Below are 27,450 nucleotides of genomic sequence, written 5' to 3'. Positions count from 1 at the left end.
GGAGCCTTCCCAGACATTGCATTTAGCAGAGATTTCTGCTCTGGGACAGCAAAGGCAGAGGCCCTGAAAACCAGACGGGATCTCACGGAACAAGAACTTGAAAACCAGCTGAGGAGATGGTTCTGTGGGGAAAAGAGCCGGCCACATCCCAGCCTGACGACCGTGACCTACCTGACGTCGGGACCTACCTGGCAGCAGATGCACGTGTGTGTGTGTGTGTGTGTGTGTGTGTGCGCGCGCACACACACACACACACACACAGATTTAGTAAAGTTTTTAATTATTTATTTTTATTTCACGTGCATTGGTGTTTTGCCTGTTACATGTGTGTCTGTGTGAAGGTGTCCGATCCCTTGGGAACGGAGTTACAGACAGTTGTGAGCTGCCATGTGGGTTCTGGGAATTGAACCCAGGTCCACTGGAAGAACAGCCAGTGCCCTTAACTGCTGAGCCATCTCTCTAGGCCTCATGATAATTTTCTTTTAAGTGTTAGTAGTATAGCTCCGTAGGAGAACACTCACTAACAATGTACAAGGCCCCAAGTTTGATCCCTTGCACCACAGGTCAGGGAAAACATTAAGAACTTGGAGGCGCCATTAGGAGAGTGACAAGGTGGGCCGCATACCCCTTCCGACCTCTTGTGTATCTTGATAAAAAGACAGAAATGCTGGGTCAAGATATTGCATCCATACATTGGGTATGGAATCTTTTTTTTATCTTTTTTTTTTAAAGACAGGGTTTCTCTTTTTTAAAGACAGGGCTGTCCTGGACTTGCTTTGTACACCAGGCTGGCCTTGAACTCACAGCAACCCCCTAGCCCCTGCCTCCCTGAGTGCTGGGATCAAAGGCGTGCATCACCACACCCAGCCCAAAAACTCTTACAAATCAGTAAGAAAACCACAAAGCAGCCATTTTTCAGGCCCCAAAAGCACCAAAATGGCTCATATGCAGGTGAGCAAATGGCCAGCCTCTCTAGAAAAGCTAAGAAAGACAGTTCTGAGTCATCGCAGCCAGGAAACAGTGAGAGCACGAAGCAGGGTGGCCACTGCCAGGTGGCATTTGGCAACTTCTACAAATTCCGATGGCTGGCAGGCACCCGGCTTCCACTCCTAGCACAGTCACTAGGCGATGGCTCACCTTCTGTGTTAGCTGGACTGGGCCGACACTGACTCCGGCTGTGCCTTCGAGGGTATGTCCGTGTGGACTGAGCGCAGAAGCCCGCCCTTCCTGGTGGGGTGGGCCTCATCCAGTCAGTTGACGAAAGAAGCACGCAGGACAAAGATGCTGGTCCTGCCAGTCTCCCCGAGCTGGGAGACAGGGCACCATCCGCTTCGCGGTGCCACCGAACTTACCGACTCTGTAATCGCACAGGACAGGTCCTGTTAACAAGCCTCTTTGTGTGGACATCAACACAGGTGTGGGCACAGCTCCTGTTAGTCATGTCTGTCCAGAGAACCCCAGGGTAATCCAGAAGTCAAACAAAAGCTTATGTGACCAAATAAGAATGAACTTACCAGCTCCAGCCCCACAGGACACATTTACCGCCTCAGCGCTGCGGGCGCTGAAAGCCCGAGTCCATTTGTGCGGAGGATTGGGTCCTCCTGGAAGCCCCAGGGACGTTCCTCCACACTCTCGGGGTTTCAGGAGGGCGTGGGATCTTTGCTTTCCTCGGCTGGAAGCTGGCCGCTCCCAGCCCGCCTCAGATCCAGGGCTTCCTCTTCCCTCCTTCAACCCTCTCTCCGCAGAGCAGGGCTGCCTCTGGTCACGCGTTCGCTCTGCCAGGCCCCTGGGCTCTGATTCTCTGTCAACAGCACCCCCACTTCCCTTCCAGGGGTTCAGAACCCCACAACCTCCTCCAGAGGTAGAAGTGCGGCTAGGAGCTGTGCTTCCACCAGACGCTGCCAACGCGCAGTACTGGTAGCTGGTCATGGCGGCTCACCTCTGTAGTCTCAACATGTGGGAGACTGAGGCAGGTTCTGGGCCAGCCTGGGCTACACAGCCAGTTCCAGGTCAGCCTGGCCTATGCAGGGTTCAGGCTACATAGTTTATTTATAGGAGCTGATGAAGTGGCAGAGGGCTTGCCTGCATGTACTCCAACACCGGTTCAGCCCCAAGACTACATAAACAGTGTGTGTGGCACACGCCTGCCTGGGAGGGAGAAGCAGGAAGGTCAGAAGTTCAAGGCCATCCTCAGTTATGTAGCAAGTTTGAGGCCAGTCTGTAGTACATGGAAACCTTCTTCAAAAATTAAACATGGCAGGTGTGTTGGTGCGTGTCTTTAATTCCAAAGGCAGAGGCAGGAGGATGTCTGTGAACTGAAGGCCAGCCTGGCTTACACCAGGAAACCCTATCTCAAACTGGACTGGTAGGGATGGGGGGAAGGGCTGACAGGGATATAAAAGATGGCATAAAGGAGGGAGTGACCAGAATATGTGTGTACATATAAAACTGTACAAAACTAATCAATACCAATGTAAATGAGTAAATATCAGTTAATTAAATAGATGCAGCTTATCCCACAGTCATCAGGCTGTCAAGGCTGGGGCTTGAGGCCAGACATTGCATGGCTTGGCCGGGCCTCCAGCCCCACGCACAGCTATGAAGGAAGCAAAAGCAAAGCCTGCGTCCCGCACAGGCCGTGCGGCGGGGAGGAAGACACTTCCTCTTTGGACCTCGTAATCCTCCACATGTTCACAGAAGTCAGTTTCTCTACACCCTGCGGTGGACAGGAGGCGGTGGGAAGGGCCTCGGAAGGCCGCTCTGATCGCCAGCTTCTGGAAGCCCATCAGGCTCTGGACTTCTATCCAGAACCAAAAGGAAAGTCACTGTCGGTGTCTCGTTTCACCCAGGCAAGAAAAGGGTGGGGGTTCTCTGCCGGAGGCAGAGGCTCACACCAGAGTCCCACAGCCCTGGCTGGAACTTGTTTTAATGGGCTAAGCTGGCCTTGAATCTATGCCCCGTTGTATCAGCCTCCCAGGAACTGGGTCACGAGGGGAGGCCAGCATGCCCACCGAGAGGTGGTAATTCAAGAGCAGGGAGAGTAGGGGCCGCGCCGGCAAGGTCGAGTGGAACCTGGCCAGCGCCCTCTGCCGTCTACAGCCGAGCCTCAGCCGCCATCTTTGTAGCCCAGAAGAGTGACACCCTGTCTACCGGCTGCCTGAGTGGAGGGCCCCTGACGAAGGCACCGAGCGGGCACGTGTCCTCAAGACGGCTTTCCACAGAAAATGCAGCGTTCACCCAAGCCAAAGGCTGACTTGTGGAAATGTGTGGAAGGAGGCTGCCCCGTACCCTTTCAGCGGGGAGGAGCCGGCTGGAACTGCTCACACCTTCCAGACCTTGCCTGGACTGACTCCCACCCTCCCACCCGCTGGAGCAGGTCTAGAGGCCTCCACGGTGGCTAACCAGCTGCTGGACGCTCCCTGCGTGGGGTAAACCCACAGCCCCATCTCGGTCAGGGACACACGGCCACGCCCTTTGTCCCAGGACCCGGCACGTTTCCCCCTTACCTCCTCTCAAGTCCACAGTGCCGTCATCACCAGATCCATATACTTAGATCATATACCTATGAAAAGACCCTTTTGCACTTAAAGCCAGGCACTGGCTCCAATGACCTCTGCCTCTGGCTTTTCTTTCTCTCCTTTATTATTTTTTTAGTGGGAGGGGCACCACTTAACTCACTAGTGGAGCCTCCAAAGCGCATGCCTGTGATCCCAGCATGTAGAGGCACCCCCCCCACAATTTTGTCCATCGGTTCCTGTCCCAACCTCCAGGGCTCCCCAGCCTACCTGAAACCCCTCAAACTTGAGACGGCCAGCCAATCTTGACCAATGGCCATCGCCCCCACGCCCCCCCCCATGCACGCTCTCACACCCCTAGCTCTGGGCATTCCTAGGCCTTTGGCAAAGGTAGGAGAATTGCTTAGATTGGAGGCTGGTCTGAGTTATAGTGTGAGAACCAGCCTCAAAATAACAGCAATAATTCCAGCCTTTCTCTCGCTGCTGAGCAGGAGTCTCAGACAGCTGTACCCCTACTAATGCTGCCTATGGCTCTAAAGAGCCTTAGACACTGGTGGTCAGAGGGCCAAGTCTGGCCAGGAGCTGGGAAGCAGGCAAGCGCCTGACCACAGAGGAGGGGTCATGCCCCAGAAGGAGACAAGATGATGGTTCTTGTTTGTTTCTTTGTTTGAGGCAGGGTTTTCTATGTAGCCCTGGCAGTCCTGGAACTTGCTTTATAGACCAGGCTGGCCTGGTACTCAAAGATCTGCCTGCCTCTGTCTCTCAGTGCTGGGACAAAAGGCGTGTGCCACCACGCCTGGCAGGATGGTTGTTCTTACCAAGAAAAAAGCTGCAAGAAAGAGCATGAGGAGCATGGCTCCCCACGTTGGTGAAGGCCTATTACCATGTTCCTTTAACCCCAGTGGATGGCTCAGACAGGGAGGATGAGTGAGAAACCCTCTTCTCCCAGCCAGTTCCCTGCAGACCTGGGCTCTGCCTCTCTGCACACTGTGTGCACGAGCAAGTCACAGCCTCGTCCCCCTGTGTGACTGGAGACACTGAGGGGCTGCCTCCAGGATGGCTGGGTCACAGGGGCTTCAGAAGAGGAAGTATCTCTGCCGCACTCTTGTTTCCGGGGCCAAGGTGGAGGGGCAAGGTCACAGGTGTGGGGTGGCCAAGGCAGCTGAAGACACGGTGGGGCAGGCCTGCTCTCCACTCACACATGCCTCTCTGCCCTTCCCTGTGTGGGACCGGCCACCTGCTTCCCTACACGAGACGCTTTTCTGTTTCCAATTTCCCACCCCAGCCTTTGAACTTCGGACCTGAGGTTTACTAATGATGCGAGCTATCAGGCAGGAGGGAACGGCAGGATCACCAGGGCAGGACACTTATCTTCTCCCTCTCCTGAGGGACGGCCCCACCCAATGCCCAGTCCTGTTCCCCTAGAGCCCGGCCCTCCCCAGCACCCTGCTTATCCTGCCATAAAAGGGGATGTGGTGGCCAGCAAGTGCGCGAAGAACCCGTCCAGGCCCCAACTTGCACTTTGGGGTCTGCTTTGTGGCACAATGCTCCACTCAATGCAACCCCAGGGCTCTCCTCCGGACTACCCAGGGCTCCCCGAGTCGGTGTTAGATCCTGAGCCCATGTCCAGGCCACACAGGTGCAGCTCACTGCTCAGGGTTCCCAGGGCTGTGACCTTAGCTCACGTCTGTCCATGTCTCCTGTGTCCCCAAGTGGCTTCATGGATGCGAGCCTTGGCTCCGTCCTTCCTGTGTGCTGGGCCTCCAGTGGTCCCATGAAATCATTGCCAAGAGGGACGGGGCCTTGCTGCGTCTGGCACTGCCCCGTGGCCAGCGGAGGGTGGCCGTGGGACCTATGTTCTCTCACCTGTCCCTCGCTGCTTCCTTACATTCCAAACCTGACTGTCCTTCCTGGTGTTTTGACAATCGGCCTATTCTGTAGACACTTCAGGCCACACCAGGTCACCTCCCACCACCTCTGACAAAGATCCTACCGGGTCCCCACCTGGGGAATGGTTGGGGCCAAACTATCACCAGTCACAGGGCCTGCATGAGACAGAGGGGCAGAACATGGGTTCGACCACAGGGTGCAGGGGCCTGTGGAAGGGACCCAGGCCTTGCCAAGGCCCACAGCATCCGGCAGGTACTGGCTGGGACGGCTCCTCACCTCTGAAGCTCTGACAGAGGCCAGCCCGAGCTTGAAAGAGCAGGCACCAAAGTCCCCAGATGGCGGGAACCTGGCACCTTTTTGGTCTCAGCAGGCATATCTTCATGTTGCTCTCCCAGGTTCACGGTGAGGGGCCTCGCCCTTGCTGAGATCTCCCTGTGCTCAGAAAACAACGCCGTCACCAGCTGCCCACCGGGGAGCAGGAAAAGGGTTGGTCTGCTTCTCCCCTGCAAGCCTGCTCTCTGTGCTGGGAGCAAATTTAGTCCCTTGGGGGGCCTTTGGGGCAAAGATGAGGCTGCAGGCATGGGACCGCATGGGGCTCCCCAGGCATATAGCAAAGGCATTGGACCCACCTTTAGTAAGTCACTGACTTCCAGGCCTGCACATTTCCTGAGGTGGCATTTGCTTTTGGTTACAAAATAAAAGCATTTCAAGAGGACTTAGAGAAATATGAAAAATTATCCATAAAATCAAATTCACCCATCCTTCCATTACCCTGGCATCTGGGGCCTTGGACTGTTGACCCAGGAGAGTTCCCAGTGCCAGCACCGTGACTCTAACCCTTCAGTAGCACTGCAGGGAGGACCCCACTTTTTAAACCAGGCCTCCGAAAGATCTTCCTCCCGGAAGTCCACACCCACCTGCCCTGGAGTCAGCGGGAGGCTCTCCGCAGTGAGTTCTTTTTCAAGACTGAGGCCTGGCCTGTCTGCTCAGTGCCAGGAAGGGGGGTCTTTCTCTGAACAACCAAGAATTCCAATGTATGCTTGCTCCACACTCTAGCCAGATCAGACTGGTTTTCTGTTGACAGCTGCACCTGAAATCTGACAGGGGCTGAGTAACCCCCCTGGCCCTGACCAGGCTCCTTCATCTGGACACCTTCTATCTCCACGGCTGGCTGTGGTCATCTTAAGGGAAAGCTTCATTTTAATATTGTTTCAGACCTTGGACTTCAAGCTGGATTTTCATCTCTCCTGCCTGCCCCCCCCCCCCACGGCTGGGAAGACTGTGCAGCCAGTATCCGCTCAAGAGTTACCCAAGGCCAAAAAGCCAAAAGCAGGCAGCTCTTGTTCTGAGGTCCACTGAGCCTCTGGTCCCGTGGTCCCCACGGGGTGTGGGTTCGGACAAAGCCGTGTTCATCCAAGCCCTGGGCCTGATGACAGCGGCACAAGGACCCCATTCTCTGCTGTCCCCAGCTGTGTCCCCTCCCCCAGTGGGCCAGACATCCTGGGAGCCCCCACCCTTGGGGCCAGGCTCAGCTGCAGGCACTCAGGGAAATTCACAAGGGGGCGGACTGGGAATAGGCACATACGTATGTGTGTGTGTGTGTGTGTGTGTGTGAGAGAGAGAGAGAGAGAGCGAGCGAGCGAGCAAGGGAGCACTGTGTGTGTACTCGCAAGCATGTGTCTGGGAATGGGCCTGTGTGTGTGTGTGTGTGTGTGTGTGTGCCCTGCCTGAATGCTGCAGCAGCTGCGGTTGGCCCCTCCTGTCCACAGCGGGAAGCTGCCTGCATTTTTACAACTGATTTTTGAACCCAAGAGTAGAGGTTCACTTCCAGCCTGTTAAATGTAACCGTGCTGGTTTCGGGCCAGCCCGGCCTTTGGAACCAGCTTCCAGCCCTTTCTGTACATTAGCTCTCCCTCAGACTAAGACAAGTGCTTGATGCAGCCTTCAGGGGAGCTGCCCCCAGAGAGCTCTTCTCAAGGCCAAAGGGGGAACCCCATGAGCATCAGGACCCAGGGCCCGCTGATCCCTGTCCTCTTCTGTGGAAGAACCCAGGGAAGGCATATCCAGGTCCTGGGTGCAGATTCGGTGACCGGGAAGTGGGCACCCTCCTCCTCTCCCAGGGTGGCTCCTGACAAGTCTAGAGGCTGCTTGCGGATGCAGAATGTGACACTCACGTTCTCATACAGGTCAGGGAGGCAAGCAAGGCATGAGTTGGCTCAGGCCTTGCCCTGGAGTCCAGGGCCGCTCTCACTGAAAGCCAGACCTCAGCCAGCTGTGCCAGCACAGCCCAAGTGGGAACCACGAGCTTGGAGGTAACGCGTGGCCCAGGGCAGGTAGGCCCAGTGGGCTTCAGGCCCAGCCCCTAGGGCATTGTCCTGGCTTCCTCTTGGAGTGACCTAGACACGCTGACAAAGGCTAGAAGGACGGCTCCTTTAAGGAGCACAGTTCTGTGTCAAAAGGCGACCATGCGTGGGAGGGGAGTGGGCGACCGTGGCCACCGTGGGGGTGGGGTGCTGTCCTCGGATGGGGTGTTGGGAGCTGGGGCTTGGGAGGGGAGGTGTTCCACGGTTCTGGTGGCTCCAAGCACACTACACTCAGGTGCCTGGCTCCGAGATCCCGCCAGGAATGCAGCTGTGAGGAGGTAGGCCGCTAAGTGTGGCGGTCCCCCAGCCTGTCTGTGCTGAGAACCCGGGTGGAAAGAAGCCTCCGGCAGGAGCTCTGAACTCCAGGCAGCCACTTTCTCCCTCCCGCCCCAAGCCCTCCCCGAAAAGCTCCAAGAGCCGGCGTGGAAGAGAAAGAGATTAGATTTCGCTCCCCTCATCAATTTTCTGTTTAATGTCACCAGGCCCCATTGTGGGAGAGGAAAGCGCGTCACCCAGGCCATAAATTTGTGGTTATGGTGCCTCCGGCCACCATCCTCCTCTCAGGGACTGCGCCGAGCAGGTGGGGACGCCCGCCCTGCCCAAGCCTTCTCCGGATGCGGGTCCGGGCAGCTAGCTCCACGGAATCGGCAATGCACTCCCGCCGTGGCTTCCAAAGAGCTTTTGTTTCTGGCTTGGATGTGGAGGCTTTGATTTTTTGCCGCCACCTCAGGAGGCCTTTTCTGTTTGTGTCTGAAAACCCTACTACTTAAAAACCCGGTGGGAAGACGACCCTGTCCCCCAGTTGTGCCTGTGCTTCCAGGCTCCGGCGCACAGGGAGGCAGCCAATGGCCGTCTGTGGGATTCCCAGGGGCACTGGGTCTGACTCAGGGACGTGCAGGGTAAGGCACACAGCTCTGCAACCGCCTTTCAGCGCCTGCTGGAGCGGAGCGTGCTGGAAACGGAGCGGAGAACCGCAGTGCTCAGTGCTGGCGCCAGGGCAGGTTTCTCAGGCCATCCCGGCTTCTGGTGAAGAGGCTGTCCCCGGGGAGTCTCCCTGCAGGGCCACTTGTGGAAACCTCCCTCGGTGGGGGACTTAGCACCTCAGCTGTTATTGCTGCCTAAGAATTAGGGTGGACTATGTATTCATATAGGCCAGGAAAAAAATGGATGTATTGACTGATTTTTAATTTAATGGATCAACTGTCCTGTTAACAAAAGAAGTGGTGGCCAAGCCACACTCGGCCAGGAGCCAGCAGTAGGTGGGCCAGTCGCCTCCAGGCTTGAGGAGACAGAGCTTTGTCTTAGGCCCTGCTGCTCAGTGGGAACTCTGAGTGACGTTTTATTTGGTTTATAAACATTGCAGGTAACCAGGCCAGGGGCTCACATCTCCCCAGAAATTAGGGAGAAGGTGCAATGTGTGTCTCACTTTACTGGTTTCTTCCCAGGGAGGGACAAGAGTGTTCTATGGCTAGGGCATGGCCTGTGGGACAGCAATGGTGGTGGCAGGGTCTAGCCCAAGCTGGCTTTCCCAGTACGCGGGTTTCAAAGGAACAGGGTGGCCTGGCGAAGGCTGGGGGCTGCAGACCCTGCAAGCCCTGGGTCTAGAGGTCAGCAAAGCTGGACACCAGCCTGCATCGCTTTCCTAGGGTGGCGAGACCAGGCGTGCCCTGCCGCCTGACCTGTGTGCGCACATCTGCACACAGCTGAGGTCTGTAATCATGCAGCCCCCAGACGTCCCTCAAAGCCAGGCCGGGTACAGCCAGCCGCGGAAGCAGGTGTCCTCGAGGCCTGAAGCCAGCTGTGCTTTAGGGATGTACCTGGAAGGAATACACAGACTGACCAGTTTGTTGCTCCTGAGCAGGTCACTTCAGTCGCCCTGACCCATCCTTGACAGTCTGCCTGACTATCCCAACTTTCTCTCCTGGGGTCCTACGATTGTGGGGGTGAGCGGGTAGAGAGCATGTCCTTACTGCCAAGGCTGAGGGCTATGTGGATCAGCTTTACAAAAAACCCAACCACTCCTTATGTAGGGGGGACCCCAAAGCCAGGTCCCTAGAACCTTCCCAGGCTTGGCAGGAAAGCCACATCCAGCCTCAGCACAACTGGGAGGCTGGACAGGCTCAGGCCCAGGAAACTGCCTCTTCAGTCCCGGGGTCCAGGGCGTCTCCCACCTTCCCCAACCCTCTTTAGTGCCAATTCTGCACTATCACTAGTGAAAGGGCTGGGAGAAGCCTGGCAATAGATGCTTCTGCCCTTTATGAAAATCACTTTAATTTAACCCAGATGGCTCTCCTCACTGATAACCTCATGCAACGAGCCCTCTGAATTATGCTTTCCGTGTGAACACACTGGGCTATATTTAGCCACAAATTACGACTGTGTTTAACAAGCACCTTTCCTGCGCAGGGAGGGGGCTGGGCAGCCTCCTGACCTGGTTGGAGGAAATCAGCAACAACAGAATTTAAACCTCCCTGGGAGGAAGCGTCCCTGGCTGGGGAAGCTGTTTATCTGACTTCAAAGTGCTCTGAGCTTCTCTCCTTGCTCTTTAAAAACTCAGAAGCAGGTCTTAAGAGCTGTCTCTGGCCTTGAAGGGAAAACCTGTGCCTCCCACAGGGGTCTCTCCCGTTTGAGCCAGCTTCAGCTCAGCAAAGCTCCAGGCTTGGTTTGGAGCTGTGTCTGAGAAATGCCTTGGGAAGGGTGCTGGCTAGGGGCACAGCCAGGCCTCCAGAGGTGTGTGGAGAACAGAGGGCTCCTAGCACACTGCAGTCTTTCCTTTCCTGCTTCTGCGTTTTGCCCCTTACCTGGGCCTCAGCCCAGACTCCAGTTAGGAGGGGCAGGAGCTGAGGACTGGCATACCCCGAGAGCAGTACAGCACCCTTCCCCCAAGTCTGTGCCCACTAAAGAAACGGGCTGTCTGAAAGTTCTGGTCTTTAGGGGAGACGTCTGTTTACTTTGTGATGGGGCACCCCCACTCCCTTCCAATCAAGCCTGTGCACAAATCTCACGTCTCAAAGCCAGAAGTCCCATCTAAGAGAGGACTGCCCCTACTTCCAGGCTCAGAGAACCCGAGCCCGTGGCCACACTCAGATTTTTCTGCACAGTACTCCTTCCAGGGCCTCGGTGGTGCTCCTGGAAAGACCCTGCCACGAAGATCAGAGATCGGGACTTCCTTTCCCAACAAGTTCCATGGGGCAGCTTTTGGGTTTTAGCCCTTTGAGGAGGCGGCTAGGTAACATGTAAATGTCCCAGCTAGCCTGTCAGATCCCAATTCTGGACGGAGGGAGGACATCAGCCCCTGCCCAGTCTTTCCGGCCTGGCCTTCCCCAGCACCATCCAACCTGCACGCTATTGTTCCGGCCAGGTGGAAAGCCTGCTCCTGCTCCTGCTGGGTCCCCTCCCTGCAGGCCCAGGGCTGCTGCTCACAGGCTGCAGCGTGGGCCTGGCCCCTGGACCTGTCCCTCTCACTTCTGGTGGGAAGAATTAAGTCTCTTTTTTTTTTTGTCGTCAAGAAATTGTTTCTAATTTGCCCTTTGACTAATGGCCCAGGGAACAATGGAGACACCCAACACACAATTACCCCACAGCGCCGTGCAGCGCCGTGCCACTGTTCTCGGGCCCAAGTAGGCATTTACAATTTTATGTAACTGGAGATACACCCCCCCCCCGTATTAAAAAGTGATTATTTATTCAGTGAGTTCACACAGTAGGCTCTGGGTCATCTGGGAGCTGGGAGGCCCAGGCCTGCCTCCAGCCTGGCAGGGCAGGCGCTAGCGCTGGAGAAGGCACCAGGGTCTGTGGGTAATGGGTTGCTCCACTACAGTTCAGTCGTTGTAATTAAGAGTGCCTGTGCCTGTGCGATGAGTTTCAGTGTTGTGAGATCCAAACTGTCTTTTTAAATTACGTTTATTTATTTTTATGTGTGCCCGCATGCCTGTACCCACGGCCTGAGTGTGAATATGGTCAGCAAAACTCACGGCAGTCAGCGCTCTCCTTCCGCAGGAGGACCAGGAGATCCAAGGAGAAGCCAGGCGAGCACTTGCCCTTTTATATACACGTGAACATGGTTACTGGGACACGAGACTCACATATGTGCTTGTTTTGGGGCATACACACAAGATGTGTGAGCCCACGGAACACGCATGTAGAGTGAGCACACACTCAGAGCGGCAGAAGTGTTCCCTGGCACACGTGCTATTGCTTGGTCAAGTGTGATGTGAGTGGCACAGCTGGCCATGTGGGGCATCCCTAGCTGAGAGGAAACCGTGAAGGTGTCTGCCAGGCTGTGGAGGTGCCCATGCCTCCGGGGCGATTGTGCTCTGGGCCAGCGGCCGTCCGTCTGTGGCTGCAGCCTTCATAAGCTACAATTCTGTAAAACTTCAGCAGAGACTCAGCTATGGCTTATAATCCTGTCTCCTCTCCCCTCTAACCCTCACCAGTCCGTCCCACCTAGATCCAGCAGTTCTCAACCTATTGGCCATGACCCCTTTGGCAAACCTCTATCTCCAAAAATATTTAAATTATAATTCAGAACAGCAGCAAAATTACAGTTAAGCAGCAGCAACGAAAATAATCTTATGGTTGGGGTCACCGCCACATGACGGACTGTGTTGGAGGGTCAGAGCATCAGGAGGCTTGGGAACTGCTGCTCTGGAAGGACCCTGATCCTCACGCCATGGACTTCTAAAATTAAAAACATTTGTTAGTTTCGGACAGCAGGAAGTCAAGTCGGAAACCAGGATGGTTTGCTCGGAGCAGATAGCGAGCCCAGCCAGACATGCCCGGGCCCGCCCGGGAGGCCGAGCCCTGTGAGAGGAACACGGGAGCTTATTTTGGTCTCAGGGAACTGCCGGGGGCTGTGCGCCCGCGCTGGGCAGCTGCCAGCCTCTGGTGGCATCCAGAGGCGCGTCGGCAGCTATTTGCTGTAACAACTATTTTGAAACAGTATTGAGAGAAGGAGGAAAAAAAAAAGCCACTAGACTTAAGGGAACGCTGGGGTGAGAGAGGACACAGAGGTGGGAGCGAGACAGCAAGGAGCCAAGGCCTTTCACACCTGGGGATCCTCTCAGGGCTACGACACAGAACGAGGGGAAGCACATGGCGGGTCTTGGAGACAAATCCTCATGCCCAACTTTTAGGGGCCCGGAGATGCCGATCCCCGGATTCTAAAGCAGCTCGAGGAGGAAAAGACAACTCTGGTTCTCATGTCTAGACACCGGCTTTTCAGAGTGCGGCTGGGTGACTGCGCGGCCTTTTTGCTGGTCTCCATCCGCCGAGGAGGGGCTAGATCCGAGGCCCTGGGGTCTTTCCGGCCTGGCCGAGGCGACCCAGGCTACGCAGGATGGGGGGCGGGGGGGCCGTCTGCGCGCCCCTCCCCCGCGCCGGTCCGGGTCCCCTCGCTGCTGTCTCTGCAGGGTGCAGTTATTTTTCCCTTAATCTTAACGCTCTCTTTCTCTTTCTCTCGGAGAAGGAGGTTGAATGGATGCGGGAAGAATACCTTAAATGCTCAGAAAATCTGCGGCTTGCAAGGGGGTGTGTGTGTGCCCGCGCCGACCGGGAAGAGGGGTGCCCGCGCCCCGGTGCCTGCAGCCGTTCTCCCGAGCCGGGAAGCTGCTCCGCGTGCGCGCGAAGCGGGAAACCGCTGCCGCCGGGCGGGACGGGGGCGGCGCGGCTCAGGCCCGGCCGGGTCGGCGCTCGCCGTCGGGTCCCGCCGCGCCGACCCCGCCGGCGCCCACCCCGCATAGGCCGGCCCGGTCGCCTACGGTAACCGGAGCTCCGGGAGCGGCGCCTCCCCGCGGCCCGCGCCCCGGCGGCAGCGGCCACCGCGGGCTGGCTCGGGGTCCCTGCCCCCGCGGCCCGCGCGCCCCGAGCCCCGGCGCGGCCGGCGGAGGGCCAGGCTTACCTGCAGCGGGCGCCGGCCGCGGCCCCGTCCCCGGCGGGCGGGCGAGCGATCTCGGAGTCCCCGCCCGCCGCCCGGGTCAGCGCGGCCCGCGGGGGGCCAGGCCGGCCCGGCAGCGCGCCCGCTTCCCCTTTCTCTTCAGACGCCTTTGATCCCCGGGCTCTCCGCCGCACCTCGGCTCCGGAGCCGCCTGGGTCGGCCCGCGGGGATCCTGGAAACGGTCCCCGGTTTATCTCCTTTCATCAAGCAGCCTTGGGCAGCCTTGAAACCGCGGAGCCAGTAATTGCTTTTTTCAGGAGGCCCGGTGCGGACTGGATAACAGCCAATCAGCGCCTTGTTTACACTTCGTGATGGACAGCCCGCTGGCGGCGTGCCAACCAATCGGGGCGGTTCCGCGGGGGTGAGGGGGGCGGAGAGAGCGGGGAGGCGGCCGGCTCGGGCTTAACTCCTTCCTGCCCGCGCCGGCGGGAGGCCGGAGAGGCCCGGAGGAGCCGGGCTGCGCCGCTTGGCGTCTGCTGAAATCCCACCCCACACATGGAGAATCAGACTCTGAAGTCGTCGCCACTAAGAAATCACCTCTCCTCCTTGAGAGTAAATAACATGCGGGCCGGCACCCGAAGTCTGGGCGCGAGGCGTGCTTGCCGAGCGTTTCGGAAGGTGGTTTGAGCGCCGACCGCGACGGGATGGCTTAGAGGCGGTTTCCCATTGTAGCGGACGTTTCGCGAATACGCAGGGGCAGGCGCCGGGAGGCGCTGGAGCGCGGCGTTCACGCCGCGACAACCACCCTAGAATTACCAAGTGAAGATGTTACGATCCAGAGGCTGAGAGGGAGAAAGGGTAAATCCTACTCTTGGTAACAGAGCCTCGATTTTTCCTGTCGATTGTTGGTGCGCCGCCGCCGTGGCGGAGGGCGGTGGAGCGGGGCTCCGGGGGGCTCCGGCGGGGCAGCCCGCCCGCCCGCCCCGGGTCCCGCCCGCCCGCCCCGGGTCCCGCCCGCCCGCCCCGGGTCCCGCCACCTGCACACGGGCCCCGGGCGCTCGGCGGCGTGGGCTGGTCCTGGCTTTTGTTCCGCGCCATCAGACCCGCAAGCGGATAAAAACGATCCCCAAAGGGTAGCGCTGGCAAACCGGAGGCCGCGGAGGCCCCGGCGCCCCGGCCGCGCGCCCGCCCGCGCCGCCACCTTCCCATTCAGCGGCAGGATCTGCGCAGAGCAGCTGCGCAGTCGCCCGGCTTGAATTAGGCGCCATCGGGCGCGGTAGTAGCCCCGCGGCTCCCTGATTGGCAGCTCCCTGGCGCGGCGCCAGCCTATTGGGAGGCCTGTTTACGCGGAGTGAGTGGCACGAGCTCGGGGCCGCGGAGGCCCGCGCGGCCAATCCGCGCGCCGCTGCTCCGGGCTGAGCCGCACCAGCTTATTAGTATGCAGGGCCCGTGGCTCGCCGCGCCGGGCTGCAGGTTTGAGAGCCGCTCTGGATGGGCTCGCTAGAGTCGTTGTTGTGGAAGCCGAGCACTCACAGTGCAACAGTCAGCACATTGAAAATACCAATAGGAATACAAACCAAAGTCACATTTACTGATTTAATTGTATTGCACTCACTTGTATCCAGGAAACAGCCTCCAGTAAGTAACTGAAATTGCTTTCATTTTTACATTTTTTTTGTATTTTTATTATTTTGTTATTTTATTTCGGTTTTTGGGGATTTACATTTTTTTTTTTTTTGCAAGAGAAATTCAGGATTGTGATGTTAAGAAATAAGAGCTCTTCCCTTTTAAAATCCGTTATGATGTTGAAAGGCTTTTTTTTTTCTTTTTTAAAGAAAAGATGTGAGTACGATATATTTTTTTTTCTCTGAGAAATGTATCGATCGCTTTAAAATTCCCCCCGTAATGCGTCCTTGCTTTGCTCCGAGCGCTTGTTGTCCCGATCGACACCCCGCATTAAAAATAAATTATCGAGACGGGACAGAGGCCGCCGGGCTTCGTCCGGAGCAGCCCCGCGGGCAGCCCCGAGCGGGCCGGCACTGGGAGCCCGGCTCCAGCGGAGCCACGAGCGAACCCCAGTTATTTGCTCCCCCATCCCACTCCCCTCCCCCAGCGAGGTGGCTCGGACCCCGCCCGGCGGCTCTGGGCGGCCGCGGCCTCTGCTTCCCGGCCTCCGTGAGAGGACGGGGAGAGGGGCGGGCGGGCGATCCGGCTTCGCTCGCACCGGCGAGTCTTTTCGGAACATTCCCTTTCTCTGTCTTCTGGTGGGGGAGTGGGGTGGAGGAGGGGGCCGAGCTGCGGGCGATTCGCGGGGCTCCTCGGAGGCGCGCTGGCTCGGGCCGCGACCCGCGTGGCATGCTCCGGGCCGGTGCGCGTCCCGGAGCGGGGCCCGCGCGGCCCGTGGCCGGCGCTCTCGGGAGGGGGGGGGGCGGTTTCGCTGGGAGCGGGTTGTGCGGCGACGCCGGGGCCGCTGGCGCGCTCCCCGCCGCGGCCCGGCCTTGCAGGCCCCGCGGCGCCCACCCGCGCGGGAACCCGGAGCGGAGGGAGCCCACGGCCCCGGCTCGGCCCGCCCGGGGACAAAGGCGCCCAGGGCCGGCCCCAGAGGCAGGATCTGGAACAAAGCGGACCGTGGGGGCCCGGGGCTCCGCAGCTGGCCAGCCTCCGGGGCAGCGCGGCCGGGGTCACGCCCAGCCGCCGGGGAGGCTTCCCGGGCTCCGCGGCCGCCGCCGCCCTCTGTTTCCTCGCGGCCGCCGCTGCCCGGGGCCGTCGCGGCGCCCGGTCCTCGGGGCCGGGGACGCGGCGGGCGGCCGCAGCTCAGCCTCGGCCCTCCTCGCCGCGGACGGAGCCGGCCTTCCCGGCCGGGGCGCGAGCGGAGCCGGGGGCGCGGCAGCCCTCGCCGGGCCCGGAGCGGGCGGCGCGGGCGGCGGGCTGGGGAGAGGCCCCGGGCCGGCGGGCGGCGCGGGGACGAGGCCACTGCGGGCGCCGAGCCCGCGTCCCGAGAACCGCCGGCGCCCCGCTTCGCTCCGCTCTGAAGCGCCTTCCTGGGGCGCGGGCCGGGAGCGAAGCCCGCGGCTCCCGGAGCCCAGGCCGCCCCGCGCGCTCAGCCCCGGGCCACGCCGGCGCTCGGCGCCTTTGAAGCCGCAGGTCCCTGACCTCCCTCCCCTTCCTGCTTTCCCTTTGTCCTGCTCGGCGCCCTCCGCGGCTCGCCAGGCGCCGGCCTGGGCAGGGGCGCGCCGGCCCCTCGCCTCTCCGGGCGGCCCCTCCCTGACCCCGGCGCCCGCAGCGCCCAGGCCTGGCCTGCGCCTTCCTTGCCCTGGCGGTGGCCGAGCAGGCCCGCGCGGTGGAGAAGCGAGTTGTTTGTTGGACCCGGGGAGAGTGAAGCTCCCCAGAGGGAAGAGAGACCCAAGCCCCTTTGTATGCGGTTTGAACACAAAGAGGAGTCTTTGTGTAGTCCCGATTATTTACTATGCAAAATTCTCCGAATAAATATTAAAAAAGCTTATCAGCTGAGCAAATATGTGTTCACTTAATACATTATGTTTTCGGTTATAGATTAAATCAGACACAAAATAGTGTGCAAATAAGACAACGTAGAACCCGGAGCATAAAATATAGCAATTTAAGATGGTATTTACGAAATAGAAAACATCTTAATCGCTTTGTTGTCACGGTGGGACGGCTTAAAAAAAAGATTTTGATTTTCTGTGCAAAGGTCACAATTAAGAGTAGCTCCTTCCCACTGGAACCGAGGCCCCGCATTAAAACAATGCGTGTTTCGGAAATAAGGAGAGAAGTGTTCTCAGAGGAGGAGGTCTGGGCGGCTTCGGTCGCGCGTGCGTGGTGCTGGGCAGTTTGTTTCGCTGGCTCGGTTGCCCCTCTCAGAGTTTGAAATTGTGTCCGATTTCGCCCGGGAGTGGACGTTTCGCGACGGGAGGGGGTGGGCAGAAATCGAGGGGAGGGTCATTTAAGCCGGCCCTGCCCGAGATGGGGACGGAAGACCAGGGTCTGCTGGGACCCGCGGCAGGAGGAGGCTGCGCCGCGCTCGCGTGTGCTCCTTCCCTGCGGGCCGGGCTGCCTGCCACGCGGAGACCGGCCTCGGCTAGGTGATCCGGGGCAGGCGCCGAGCGGAGAAACGTCGTGGCCGATTTGGGAGGCCGAGAGAAAACAATTTCTGACTCTCTGAGCCCCCTCCCCCCAAGCCCCCAATCCGCAGAGGAAGATCCTGGGCGAATTTGATTGGGGGGCGGGGTGATTGTTCAGCCTCACCGGGAAGCTCCGGGCTCGGGGACGGCAGGCCGGCCACTGCGGCGTAGCGGGCCAGGTGATGGCGGTGGCGGTCGAGGGGCGCCGGGGGCTCCGGGACGCCAGGCTGGGGTTGAGACACAATGCTGGGGGGTGGGGGCCGATCCCACCGGGGCTGAGTGGGGGACGACATTCAAAAGAATGGACTGAAAGACGCATGGGGGGGATGGGAGAGAGGAGAAAAGGAAGGTTATTTAAAAAAAAACTCTTGAGTTACAATCAATAAAATTACTCGCTTAATTAGCATGGTTATTCGGTTAAGCGGAATGCAGTAAAAGCTGGACCTCAGAACGACCGGCGGGGGTGGGGTGGGGGAGCGTGGACCCCGGGCTTTTTCCTCCGAGACACCTTTGGGCAGCGGGGGAGGGGAGAGGGTGTGCGTTGTGAGTGAGTGTGTGAGTGTGTGTGCGCGCGCGCGTGCGAGTGTGCGTGATGGCTTCGCAGATTTGGGTTTTTATCACCCAGCGGAGCCAGCAGCCTCTTCGCAACGGCGCCTTCGCCGCGGGGACTCTCGGGGACCAGAAGGGGAGGCTGCGCGCAGCGCGCCCGGCTCGCTTCTGGCTGCTGCGGGCCGAGCGCGGCTCGGACGGTGCGTGTGCGCCCGCGGCCCCGCGTGCAGGGCGGTTCCAGCGACCCAGCGCGCCGGCCCGGGCGGCGGGAAGTCCTTCGGGCGCCCCCGGCCCCGCGTCCGGGCGGGAGGCCGCCGCGGTGGGCGCGCGGGGAGGGGCGGGACCCCCGGGAGAGGAGCGCCTAGTTACCGAGTGTCTTCTGCTTGCCTCCGCAGACCATGGACCTGCACGGCGGCCGCCGGCCCGGAGCGCGGCCGCCCGCCGAGAAGCCCGGGCCGCCGGCGTGCTGACCGGCCCCGCCGCTCGCGCCCCCGGAGCCCCCCGCCGCCGCCGCCCGCGCGCCGCCCGCGCGCCGCCCGCGCCCCGAGCCGCCCCCGGGCCCCGGCCGCGCTGCTTGCCGGAGGAGGCGGCGGCGGCGGGCCGGGGCCGGGGCCCGGCATGGATGGCCGAGACTTCGCGCCGCCGCCGCATCTGCTGTCGGAGCGCGGAAGCCTGGGCCACCGCGGCGCCGCGCGCCTCGCCCCCGCCGGGCCCGCCGCGCAGCCGGCCGCGCCTTTCCAGCCGGGGAAGTACTTCCCGTCGCCGCTGCCGATGGCTTCGCACGCAGGTCAGTGCGGGGGAGGGCGGGAGCGCCGGGGCCGTGCCTGCACTCCGCGCCCCGCCGGCCCCGGACGCCGGTCCGGCCACCCCGCCTCGCGCACGGGAGCCCGAGGGCGGGCGGCGCTCCGAGCTCCGGCCCGGCCGCGCCCCCGCCTTCCCTGCAGGAGTGGGTTCCGCGGAGCCTCCTCCGGGGTCCGCGCCACCGCGCTGGGACGCTCGGCGCCCGAGCCACGGGGGCGCCGTCTGCGCGGCCGGGCGCCTGGGGAGGGGGCCGGGGCGCGCCGGCCGGCGGATTAGAGCGGCGTGCGCCCGGGGAGCTGGGAATGCTGGCGTAAGACGAGAAAGCCCAGTTTCTATATAAAGCCGAGAAGTGTCAGGGCGAGAATGGGTTTGCAGGGGATGCGTGAGCTTTAACAAGTGCCGCCGCTATCCGGCCGGAGTCAGCGCGGCCGGTGCGAGCGCGCCTCCCGCAGCGCGGGAACCCGGGATTTCGGTGCAGGCGAGTCCGCGCGCTGCGGCCTCGGAGGAGCCAGCCTGGGCTGCTCTGAGCGTCCCGGTTCTCTCCCGCGCTGCGGCCCCGTCGTGCCCCCTCCCCGAGGGTCTGTCCTTGCTAGCACTGACCCAGTCTCTGGAGCGAAGCCCACAGCTGGCGGGGAAGTCACTGGCCAGCGTGGGCGGAGCTGGGAAAGCCTGAGGGACTGCGCGATGGACCTGCGGGTCACCCTCGCAGGTCGGCTGGCTTTTGTTTACAGTCTATTATAAACACCAGAAATATTATTTGCTGCTTTTATTTTTCAGTTTGGCAGTAACAGTTATTATTATTAGCTTGATGAACCGTGAATACTAATAAAATTATATCGGCTTTAATGGGATTACAATTAGTGTGTGGATTAAAACGGATGGCAAGGAGGGAAAATGAAGGAAAAATGTTGGAAGGGAAGGCAGTCAAAAAGAAAAGAAACACGGTTTCTTAAAAAAAAAGAAAGAAAGAAAACTTGAGATTGCTTAATTGCTAAAGAGCCCCCAGCTCCCGCAGCACGGGTTAGTCTGAATGAGTAGCCTGGGCTGGAGCGGCCAGCCTCCGGCGGGCTCAGTGCCGCACTGCCCGCTCGCCTTTCCAGCTGGAGCTTCGGGAAGGCTGCGCTTTTCTTTTCCCAGCGTGGGCCGCTCTCTTTCTTCTTTCTCTCCATTTTTTTTTCTCTGCTAGATTTATAACTGAAAGAGAAAGAAAAGTACTCGACTGAGCAATTGGTGATTTTAGAATATATTTTCCCAATATCCCTGCGGTTATTGTCTATTCCTGACACTGCCCCTAGATGCTGCCCACTCATCTGCGGCCCACTGGGCAGCGAGGGAGGGCTTTGACATGGTGCTGGCGGCAGCAGGGACAGAGCCCAGCTTCCACACCAGCCTCAGCTCCTGGAGGCGGGCTGAGGAGTCTGTGCAGGGTTGAAGGACTGGGAGGAAGCCTGCTTGCCCTTCGGCCTGTCAGCTCACAGTGCTGCCCAGAGCAGGTTCCACAGTGGTGCCTAGGCTGGCTAGGGCCGTGCCCCCTGGGGGCAGCTTGGCCAACCCCAGTTCTCCATCAATTCAGGTCACCGCTGCCTCCTGACCCCACTCACCCTCCCACAGCCCAGCCAGCTCTTGATCAGCAGCCATTTCCTCCTTTTCCCGGTATTTCCAGACCTAGGTAATGCCCAGGCAGGTGGGAGTGTGGTGAGGTGTCCTGGACCTTTGTCTTGCTCATGCTAACTTGGACCACGTGGTTCGTGGACTGTGGGCCATAGAGAGCTGTGAGAAACTACCAAGTCCTAGCCTGTGACCCCACACTCTTCCTGCTTCCTGATGCGCTGGGACCCTAGAGGCCTCCCTCTCTCAGTTCTGAGGGCCGTGTGTCTCCTGCTTCTGAAAGCCCAGTTTCTATCTCCTTGGGGACCAGAGGAGCCTATTGTGTTTGGAGATGCTGGGCTGTGGTTGTGATGTGAAGCCTGGCTGGGCTGTGTGGGGCTGGAGGCTTTCTGCAATTGCTAAGAGCCGGGGTAGGCTGGGTTTCTATTCGTTTTTAGAATCCTGCTACAATGTATTTTTAAACAGGAATTATACTCAAGATCCCTGTATTCTAGTTTGTGTCTGTGCAGGTCCTCATTTAGGAGAAAAAGGTGGGGTGAAGTTAAGGAATTTGTCTTTGGATTTTGTGTGCAGGTTTCCAAATGCCTACCTTCTCGCACTCTGTCCCTCTCTGTGTATGGCCGCGGCCCACAGCTGAGGCTGCAGTGGTCCAGCCTGCCCCTCCCTGCCCCAACTGCTGAGCTGAGAGCAAAATTGCTAGGAAGGTTCTTGCGTGTGTATGGGTAGGATGCAGACATCCAGGCCGCAGCCCTCGGCTCCCAGGAATGGCTCCCTGTACGACGCCCCCACCTGCCTGGCCAGGCTGGGCTGGGGTCTCTCCACTTCCTGCCCGGCGTCATTCCCACCTGGTGCATAATGGTGTCAGCTTGCGGGACCCTAAGGGCAGATACCGGGCTCCAGGGCTTCTCCCATTGTTTTCCAAAAATGAAAGTGCTAGTAGCTTTATATTCGAGCTGTAGGGTGTGTGGTAAAGTGCTGCTCCCTCAACCTTGTCCCTGAGAGGTGCAATTAAAATGTTTGGAACCATTATTTTTAGTGCAGTGTTAGATTTTGTCTTTAATACAGATGGTCCGGAGGCAAAGCTGTGAAATCCAGGGATGGGGAACACACAAAAAAGGGAAATCAACATGAACTAATGTAGGCTTTCTCCTCGTGTTGCTGCCTGGAGTTACTTGGGGCTCTCTCCTCTCCCCGGGAACGGTTTAATCAGGAGAGAGCTGTGAGCTCGTGCGCCCCTCCCCCCTTCCGGCGGGGTCAGCTCCTGCCCTGTCCTCCTAGAGTCCCCCCTAGGGCTGGGGCTCCACGGAGGGGCTGTTTCACCTCGCAGTGTGAATCCTCTCTCTCTGGACCCTTCTCCACCCCCTTTGGCTTTGGGACGCGACTTAGCTTGGCCTGAGCAGTCATGTGTCTTGGCTGCAGCTTCAGGGGATTGAGGCAGGCCCTTTCTGGAGGAAAGACTGCCAACCTATTTCCTGTCGAAGGAGCTTTCGGTGACCAGTCTCTAAAGTAAAATAAAACAATAAACCACCCAAACTCCGCCTAGCCTCAGAGATTTAAAAATAAATAAATAAAAAGACAATTTCCTGTGTGAAAAAAAAAAGACCCCATCCAAGGTGTCCCTCCCATCATGTTTTTTCTTTTCTTTCTTCTTCTTCTTTTTTTTTTTTTTTTGTAAAGAAAAAAATACATTTTCGTAAATACCTCATTAACTCTACGGCACGATGGAGCGTCTCTGCAGCAGTTACCAACATTAAGTAGGTGTGAAAAGAGTTACTTTCCGAGCCTCTACCCATCCCGCTCCGTAAGTGACAGGGCTAGACATCAAAGCTGCCGCTGTGCCCAGTGGAGCCGCGGGAATCCGGGAATCTGGCGGCTGCATAGACGGGCCGGCTGTGGCAGCCGCACCCGCTCCACCAAAGCTGTTTTTGGAATGTGGGTTTTTTTTTCCCCCTTGGTGGGGCCTGTGCTGCCACCATGTCTGATCTTCCTACGGGGAACCACCTAGTTCTCCATTGGAATAGCCAGGTCACGTGAGCAATAGGGCACATTGGTGGCTGAGGCAGGAGTGGCGCAGTGCAGAGAGTGCGTCTCCCCCGGAAAATACCGCACCCCCAAACACTACCCAGTTATTCTTAGAAATCTGCCTCAGCTCCCTGTGAGACAAGGTTCAACAGCCTGCTCAGACAGGACAAAAACGCATAGGAGGTTGTTAGAATAACATGGATGAGGCTAAAAATACCCCTCAGAAACACACATAAAAAAGCCAAATCCAACAACAGAACGAGCTAAAAATATTCCAGGCTTTGGCAAAGAGCACAGAGTTAAATAAATTATACAAGAGCCATTCATGGGAGCAAGTTGACTTTCTCTCTTACGGGAACTTGGTTCAAGCTAATAAAAATAATAATTTACTAGCCACTGAGCTTTGCGTGAGTTTAAATTTAATTGGTGGGGCTTCTGGTGTTTGTCACTTCTTGGCGATTAGTGGGCTTGCCCTGGCCTGGGGCGGGCGGGGGTGGGATGGGGTGGTGGGAGGGTGCTGAGGCCAGGGTCTCAGGCACCAGGGCAGGGTCTGTGAGGAAGAGCCCAGGGCTGAATCAGAGGAGGCCACTTGGGCTTCTTCCAGGAAGACAGAGAAGGAACAAGCAAAGCTTGGCTATTTTAATTTGATAAATGATTGTACACCTTTAAGAGTGTGTTTTAACAATCAAGATACACTCCAGCAAGTTGATAGGATGTTCGCTGTCAACTTACATATGTCATCAGAGCAGGCTGTGAGCATAAATAACATGGGAGCTTCAGGATGCTCACAGGCTCTCAGAGGGAGGCAGTCGGCCTCACCCCAACCCCTACCTCTCCCCCCCCCCCCCGTTCTCTCTGTCTGTGTCCAAGGCCCTAGCCAGAGGAGGGAAGGGATGTGGAAAATGAATGGCTCTTTCTACTTGTGCAATTTGGTTGGGACCCTCCTCTAAGGAGATCTCCCCACCAAAAGAAAAGGGCCAGGACGTCTTGTTCAGGAAAGCCATGTGGAGTTAGGCGGCAGAAAGTGAATCCATTTCCCCGCCGTCTCAAACTTCCGCCCTGATGGTAGCATCAAGGTGGTACCCTTGGCTCTCTTTTCTTCCCTAACTAAACACCCTCAAGTCCCCATCCCACTGACCCTTCTAACTCCCCAAGGACTACATTTCCCAGAATGCCTCGGTCTAGTTCCAGAATCTGAGCCTGGGACCCCCTGGGTCCCTGAACTGGGAATTCCCAAGCACAGATGTTAAAGTTCAAGCAGTGCCAGTGGGAATCAGGGCTTTCCGGGCAGCAGAAGGGCGCCATGATGGTCGCCCCGTGCCTTTTTGCCCTTCTTCCTCTGGGGCCCCTGGAGGCTCGCCTGGCTTCTCTTTACCATAAACATCTGAACATAAGTCCCCGAAGTGGTGCATGCCGCCCTCTCCCCTGGACCCTGTGCAGCTGCCCTGATTGCAGAGGCCAGAACCCATCAGTGCTCCTCCCTACCTCCTCACCCCTGCCCCAGCTCGCCTGTGCCAGGGTCCTCCTTCAGAACCAGGGGAGGGGCTTGGGGGCCTGGCCAGAGCCTCGCACAGCTGGCAGGCCTCTGCCCAGGGAGTCCTGGAGGAACTGCCTTCCTGCGTTATTGACCAGAACGACTGGAGTTTTCCCAGAGGAACCCCAGGACACAGCTGCCTCGGGCCCTTTGGCAGGCAGCTCCCTGGAGCTCCTCTGTGCTGGTCTGAAGTCCCTAATCCTGCAGGGCAGATGGCCTGCCCAAGGGGCCTCCAGGTTGGGTGTGTAGATCTCCTTCCTTTCAGACAAGCTGGGAACTAGCTTCAGAATTCAGAGCACGTGCCTGTCTCTTTGGCAAATTAGGTGACTTGCTCTGTCCCATGCCCAACCCCTTTGCCTGCCAGGGAACGTCTCCCCTGGGGTTCCTGGTCCCCATTAACCTCTGGGACCTCATTCCCCTCCCCAATAGACATGCTGTAACGAGCAAAAAACAGAATCACAAGCACTGTGCAACGCGTAGAAAATCACCCCGAAGCCCTGCTGCGCTGCGAAGGAGCAGGGCCTCCAAGGGCCTCCGGCACGGGACGACGCTCCGCTTTGGCTCCGACGCTCTGCCCGCTGACGTTTTTATGGGATAATATACCGTTTAGATCACGCAGGCCTATTTGTCAGTGGGCTGCCCCTGTTTGTCGTAATATATAATACCGCCGCCTCCTGTGGCCCTGTGAGCAGCTGCCACCGCAGGCGCGGGGCGTGGGCTCAGGGAAGGCGTGGGTGGGTGCCCAGTGAGGGGCCGCCCACGACCTGGCAGCTCTGCTCTGGTTCACAGTGGGCCTTGGGCTTGGAGGAGAGGTGTCCAGTGTCCAAGCTTAGAGCCATCAAGCTGGTGTCCGTAGGCGGCAGCTGCAGCTGTGTCCGTGGTTAGGTTCCAGGTTCCGTGGGCCAGGAAACATCTCCTTCATTCTGACCTGGGGGAGCGAACAGGTGGGTTGGCTCCTGGCCGCTTTCCCCACCCCCAGCCTTAACAAAGAGGCCAGTGTCTGCATGGGAAGGCTCTTTGGCTGGCTGGGCCGCTGCCTCTTCTGAATTCTTGGTAGAGTATCCACGGTGTGCCTGGAACTGGAAAGGAAGGGACAGCGGAGCAGCCCACTGCTCCTACCTCCGGGCAGGGACTCAGCTTTTCAGGGGAAGGTTCTAGAAATGAGGGAGGGCGATGGAGTGGAGAAGACCCATGCTTCCCATGAAGGCTCTGAGCGGCACGTGGGCGTGTGCAAGGCAGAGAGTAGCATGGGGATGTGTGCTTTCTGGGGCGCCCAGCCCAAAGAGAAGAATCAGCTTTACCAAGTAAGAAATGGGCCACTGGCTACGTCATCACGTAGAGCTGAACACTTCCTCACCCGCCGGCCCTTCGGTGGTAGAACGGGGCTTGCTTTCCCCGTCTTCTGTAGAAGGCCTCCGAGGACAGCCCAGAGCCAGACTAGGCTGGGCTCCTCAGGGCCGGCAGGCTGGGAGTGGAGCAGGACAGGGTGAGGAGGGGTGTGCTGAGGAGGAAGGGGTGGGCTGAGGTGAGCACCGAGGACCCCAGGGCAGAGGTCTAAACTCGGGGTGAGGACGCCGTGGAAAAGAAGCTTCCTTTTAGGGTAGGTGCCCGTTAGGCCTGGCAGGTGTGACCTCTTCCTGAAGGAGAGGCCCAAACTATACACTTTGATATAGCTCCCCACGCAGCAGCTGGGGGGGCAAGGCGCACGCACACACACGCACACACACGCACCCACCATGCATGCACATGGCAGTTCACCCCTGAACCTACCATGCACACACGCACTTTGGGGTAGGATTTCTAAGTGTGTTCATGCTCACATCTGTGCTAGCTCCCAGTGGCCTACTGAGGGAGCAGAGCGCCAGGCTCCATGACCCCCTGGGGCACCACCCAAGGCCTCCTCTAAGTGTGCGCTAGTGCCGTGCACCTCCCCCTTTGCCTGTGCTGTGGAACCTCTGTGGGCTCCGCCTGAAGCTGGTCTTGCCCTCTTCTGAACTCCTTGTCACAAAGATGTCCCCACGTTGTGCTCACTGTGAAGAGTGAGCCTGCCCCTGCGTCAGCTTCCTGCTCAGTCCCCGCTTAGCCGTCCACCCGCCCTGTGCTTGGCTGCTGGACCTGGAAATGCTGCCCAGGCAGCCCTGCTGTCCTCCTCCCGAACACACGGTCAGTGCAGTCCTGCCCGGCAGGCTCCCCACTGCCTCCCGCCCCTCCAAGCTCTGCATCTCTTCCCTTCTGTGTTAGCACTCCCTGCCTCTGCCCCTGGCTGGTGAGCTGGCCTCTAGAGGACCGTCCCTTCTTGCCCTGCCGCTGCCCCTCAGGCCCTGGCGGTGGTGTGTGGCGCTCCAGCTAGCCAGCATCTCTATGCAGTACATTGCCCCAGGCCGGCAGGTCACCTTGTGGGAAACTTGCCTGGAAACCAGTCTCCTTTTGGAGACATTTTACAGCCTTTTGGGTATCCTAATAATAAACTTTAATTTTCTCTCAAGTAATACTAAAATTAAGATGAAATCAAATTACAATACATCTTAGGCTGACCCCAAACAAGCCCTTGTCATTTCTGAACATAGATAAAATTAAGAAAACAAAAAATTGTACATAGTGCCATATTTGTCTTTTAGAACACACTGCAGATTTGCGGTAGATAGTAAAAACCCAGAAAGAGCAAGACAGAGGGACCTTTGGTAGGAGACGAACCGGGAACACTCACTCCTTCACGTATAAACTAGGGAAGGCAGGAGCTGCAGGGATGGTAGGGGCCCATGACCCTGCTGGCCAGGGTAGACGCTGGCTGGTGTCACACTGAAGCTGTGCTTGTGTGCCCTGAAGAAGCAGGCCTGTGCCGTGTTGCAGGCCACCTCCAGTGCCTTTTTGGAGGTTCCCTGTGGGCCCTGGGCCCTCTGAAAGCTCAGCAACCCTGTGGTCCTGTCTCCTCCATATTCCTTGCAGGATAGTTAACAAAGAGCATCAAATTATCCCCAAAGTCAATAGTTTAAAACAGAAAGTGTTTACTGTTTGAGAGTCTGTGGGTCAGGAATCTGGGGCCCAGGGTGGCTTGAACCACAGGCATCTCGGTTCTTAGCCCTGGGACCATCCTGCATCCCTGAGCCTGGCAGTAAGCTTTACTTGGAGCAAAGGGGAGCAGAGGCAAGTT

General features: G+C 58.5%; 1 protein-coding gene and 2 long non-coding RNA genes across 10 annotated transcripts in view; 1 reads left to right on the top strand and 2 right to left on the bottom strand.

The window, feature by feature from the left end:
* Positions 1-680: 680 nt before the first annotated feature.
* LOC132655081 (uncharacterized) lies at positions 681-13,593 on the bottom strand. 2 transcript variants are annotated; one of them, XR_009592661.1, is made up of 3 exons: positions 6,323-13,593; positions 6,035-6,086; positions 681-5,837 (listed from the first exon to the last, which is right to left on the bottom strand). It is a non-coding gene; the product is annotated as an uncharacterized LOC132655081 (long non-coding RNA). The 2 variants fall into 2 exon arrangements; XR_009592662.1 differs by lacking the exon at positions 6,035-6,086.
* A 1,500-nt stretch (positions 13,594-15,093) lies between these two features.
* The window catches only part of Bahcc1 (BAH domain and coiled-coil containing 1), a 57,103-nt gene continuing 44,746 nt past the window's right edge, over positions 15,094-27,450 (top strand). For 6 of the 7 annotated variants that reach the window (XR_009592663.1, XM_021637384.2, XM_060386266.1 and 3 more), the window contains exons 1-2: positions 15,094-15,281; positions 18,730-19,121. Coding sequence is in view for 6 of the 7 variants with exons in the window: in XM_021637384.2 (XP_021493059.1) it covers positions 18,953-19,121 (169 nt within the window). In the remaining variant the exon portion in view is untranslated. Of the gene's footprint in view, positions 15,282-18,717; positions 19,122-27,450 lie in introns of those variants that run through there. The other variant, XM_060386265.1, reaches the window with a different exon arrangement.
* On the bottom strand, positions 19,887-20,990 carry LOC132655083 (uncharacterized). Its single transcript, XR_009592666.1, has 2 exons — positions 20,737-20,990; positions 19,887-20,329 (listed from the first exon to the last, which is right to left on the bottom strand). It is a non-coding gene; the product is annotated as an uncharacterized LOC132655083 (long non-coding RNA).

This window comes from Meriones unguiculatus, chromosome 7 (genome assembly GCF_030254825.1).
Source record: "Meriones unguiculatus strain TT.TT164.6M chromosome 7, Bangor_MerUng_6.1, whole genome shotgun sequence".
In the NCBI taxonomy this organism is placed as follows: domain Eukaryota; kingdom Metazoa; phylum Chordata; class Mammalia; order Rodentia; family Muridae; genus Meriones; species Meriones unguiculatus.
Note: the sequence above shows the minus strand (reverse complement) of the source record. Positions and strands in the feature narration are given on the sequence as shown.